Here is a 4,158-nt window from a genome sequence, read left to right as displayed (position 1 = left end):
CAAAGCAATAAGATATGGTGCCATTCATGGTTTGAATCTTCCTTTTTCAATTATTAGTAAAAATCCTAAATTGATAATTTAGTCAATATAAAAATTATCTTGTTGAATTTATATCGACACATTAAAACACGAAACACAATTTTTTTGGGTCAAATTTATGTATAATATTTACTAAAATTTTAAATCTTATCCTTTTTGTTAAATATATCGCAACTACCTATGACCTTGTTAGAGTGATATCCATTGGTATGGCTAAGTTCACCAGTTTGAATTTATGTGCTTTAAATTGTGTATATTTTTTATGACAGAACACTACAAATGCGTAGATGAGTTGTTTAACAGAGCCTGTTTGAGTTTGCTATTGATAGGATATCATTGCTTGTCTCTTAGAGAAATACATTCAGCTTAAATGGTGGCTATACGGGGGATTCAATTACAATATCAAATCATTATTGAAAACACAACTTTGCGATTAAAGTATTGGATTATCAGCAATGACATTATTGTAGTGCTTTAAATCTACATTATGTTTTGATCTGAAACATCCTAGTTTAACTTTGCCATTTCAGACCGGAACTGTCTGAGTAGTAGATGACTGTTGTATCTCGTTACCACCGTCTTCATTTTCACCTGTTAGCTCTTCCAGTGATTTTCCCTTGGACTCGGGCACCAAAAGAGTACACACCATCCCAAGGCAGTTGATTGCACCAAGCACAAGCAGTGAATTTTTCACTCCAATACCAGGTCTATAACCTTTATCAGTCTTTGATGGATCTGTGCTTTGTGATGCGTACAAGAACCCAAATGCACCAACTACGGCCCCAGCTTTTCCTGCTGCCGCTGATATCCCATGGCATGTTGACCTCAGCCTTGCTGGAAAAATTTCAGCTGGAACGACAAATGTGGTGGCGTTGGGTCCAAAATTTGCAAAGAAAAAGGTCAATGAGTACATGATAAGGAATCCAGCGTGGTGAGACCTCCAGTGATGGTAAGGGATGGCAAGAGCAAACACGAATACTGTCATGAAGAAGAAACCCATCAATTGAATTGTGAACCTGCCTATATAATCGATGAAAGCCACTGTAAACCAGTATCCAGGGACAGTGCCACAAAGTGCAATAAGTGTTTGTGCCTTTGCAACCCGATAAACCTCATGAGTTGCACTCATGGTTTCAGGTTTTGGAAGCCAGCCAATGGCACTAAAGATGTCTTTTTGAAACAGATTGGAACTGTAATAGGCAATGTCTAATAAGAACCAAGTAGTAGTTGTTCCAACCAAGTGCAGTCCATGGCGCCGGGCAAATTCCTTACTGAATAGACCAAAAGAGTTGGATGGTGCTGTTCCTATCTTTTCTACCTTCTCTTCTTCAACTTCTAGCTCCACTTGCAACACCTTGGACATGTCTGCAGCAGCCTGTTTTGCGTTTCTGGCTACGAGGGCGGTGTATCGGGCTGTTTCCGGCATCTTCATTCGCCAGTAGTAAGTGAGGAGAGCAGGAACTGCTCCAAACATCAGAATGATGCGCCAAATATAGTCAGTTTCAGACACAGTTGACCCTGCTGCGTCAATGTTATATGGAAGGGCCTTATATGCATGATCAAATGCAGCTGACACAATAAGAGCAACAATTCCACCTGCCAAAATTCCAAATCCTTGCATTGCAAAAACTGCAGATATAAATGCTCCACGAGTCTTCTTGTTGGCATATTCAGACATGATTGTGGCCGAGAGGGGATAGTCACCACCAATTCCAAAACCAAGCCAAAACCTGAAAAAACAAAGTGTTGCCATGACACCATTTGGAGACTTTCCAAAGGAAAGGCCGGAGGCAATGGAGCACACCACCATGAGGATTAGGGTAAGCCCATAAACTCGTTTCCGACCCAATTTATCACCAAGCCAACCAAAGAAAAGCTGACCAGCTAAAGTGCCACAAAAGGCCACACCATTAACGGCAGCTGCTACATTAGGAGGCAATGTTCCAGGTTTTGGATCTCCTTCAACGTGGTAGTAAATTCGGCCAAGCAATTTTGTGATAAGAGAGATGCTAAACAGATCATAAGCATCTGTAAAGAATCCCATTCCTGCAATTACAATTGCAGTGAAATGATACCATTGTGTCCTTGCTGCATCCAATGCGTTAAGAACTCCAAGCTGGTTTTTAGCCATAGCTAGCTCGGTCTTAACTTGTGACTAATCTTCCTCAAAATGGCTGATTTTTACCTGAACAAGATGATAAAAAAATTAGAAAAACATAAATTCAAGTGATCCTACTGCTCTTCACTATATTATTCCTGCCCGATAAATCATCATAACAAATATAATTTAGCTTGATAGAGATGATAACGGTTAGGATCGAAGTATTTTAACCAATTCCAAACCTGACTTTTTTAAAATCAAATTGATTCGATCCTAATTTTATCAATTCAGTTTTTATACTTCCTCACTCAGGAAATGGATAAGACTCCAAATCAAGAAGAAATAATCGTTCTAAAGAAACAAATTAATACTTTCAGCTGTTCATCAAAATTATGGAAAACATCAAGTTCACATGCAGCATTCCTTGTAATGCATCCTACTTCCTTAAAGATTCAGAACTGCCTGACCTTTTGAAGACAAATACCTGCTCCTTGGCTCAGGCAAAAAGGCAAAACAGGCCTGAGTTTGTATGGTGATTTAGGTGTGAGAAAAGTGAGATCAGCAGTCAAGGTATTTAAACTACATCCGATCTCTCAAGTTCCCCAAGAATCAGCTAAGGTATCAAATGGCATATACCATTTGATTTCTTTCATTATTACCTTGAAAGTCAATGGAATTGGACAAGAATTCCCATTGCTGCTGCTTCTGTCCATCAATAAAATATGTTTATTCTTACATTACAATACATCACATTTTCTGCCCAACACACGGTAACAATATCCTGAATAATGTCGCAGACTAATGGACATGAGGATAATCTTCAAACTGATTTGTCTATTTTTTTGGTTTTTTTTATTATCATTAATGTCAATGTAGCAGCATATAATTAAATCTATTAAGAAGAAGAAGTTTTGGTTTTTATGCATGTATGTGAAAGCTATTTGAACCAGAAACAAATTTTAAAAAATGGTGCAAAGACAATAGCATTAAACAAATGATGGGTTCAAACTTTAGGGGCATTCATATTGGAAATTGATCAAGCAATTGTCTAGAATTGCACTCTTGGAATATTTTGTGTATCTATCAAGAAACACATTTTTCCATTGGAGACAAGAGAGAAGTTCCAAATCAATCATAATCAAAACTTGATGCTGATGATTACCTAGATATATCTTGTTTAATTTCGTGGAAGTTAACAAGCAAGTTCTTTCACCCTTCTAAAAATAATAAAATATAGCCTCATAAAGTTTTTTCCAAGTACTTCTAATTCTAATAATAATAAAAAGAAAAAAACAATGTTAGCATATTTTAAGATGTATGGCATTATTTCAGCTGCCCTATTAAACCAAAAGGCATGGTTTTTGATTTCGCAAAAGGATGGAGCTCCTTATTTTTATGTTGGAACTGTCAAAAATGGAATTTTAATGTTTGAAGCATCGAGTATTTTATCGACAGATTACATTGCTATTGACGGAACTCAGTATTTCGAAGTAAGTTAATAATCTAAAAAAAATATGTTTTTGTTGATTTCAAAAACTATAATAATCGTTTTTTTTTTTAGCTTAGTACTAAGAAGGTGATTTAAACGTCTATGAAAGAGTTGAATATGCAACTTATTCACTCATCAAAACACCTATTTAACTAATTTGATGATTACTTTGTAGAATGGTTAGCCATACATAACTTTTTTAGTCTCACATTTTGCTTGAAATGTAGAGATTATGATTAAAAACTTGTTGAGAAACAGCCAATGAATAAACTAATCAGCCTGTTAAGAAAGAAAATCTAGCCGGTCAACTGACCTACTTGTAATAATGAATTTGATGACTTATTAAATTTAAGTACAATGCATTTTTTTAAGTACAAATACTTAATTATTATTTATTAATAGTTAAAAAAATAGATTTGGTAATGTTAATATGATATAGTAACACAACTCAAAAAAAAAAAAAACATAAAAGCGATACAATTAAAATTTTAACAAAAATCATATAAATTTGATTAAAAAACTTAAAAAA

The 4,158-nt window shown here is 35.4% G+C and overlaps 1 protein-coding gene across 1 annotated transcript; it reads right to left on the bottom strand.

The window, feature by feature from the left end:
• Positions 1 to 341: 341 nt before the first annotated feature.
• On the bottom strand, positions 342 to 2,170 carry LOC111279227 (putative inorganic phosphate transporter 1-5). Its single transcript, XM_022866189.2, has one exon. It carries the CDS (start codon positions 2,168 to 2,170, stop codon positions 566 to 568), a length of 1,605 nt encoding a protein of 534 aa, XP_022721924.2. The 3' UTR covers positions 342 to 565.
• Between the last annotated feature and the right edge of the window lie 1,988 nt (positions 2,171 to 4,158).

This window comes from Durio zibethinus, chromosome 27 (genome assembly GCF_047325235.1).
Source record: "Durio zibethinus cultivar Kanyao isolate XHJ-2024 chromosome 27, ASM4732523v1, whole genome shotgun sequence".
In the NCBI taxonomy this organism is placed as follows: domain Eukaryota; kingdom Viridiplantae; phylum Streptophyta; class Magnoliopsida; order Malvales; family Malvaceae; genus Durio; species Durio zibethinus.
Note: the sequence above shows the minus strand (reverse complement) of the source record. Positions and strands in the feature narration are given on the sequence as shown.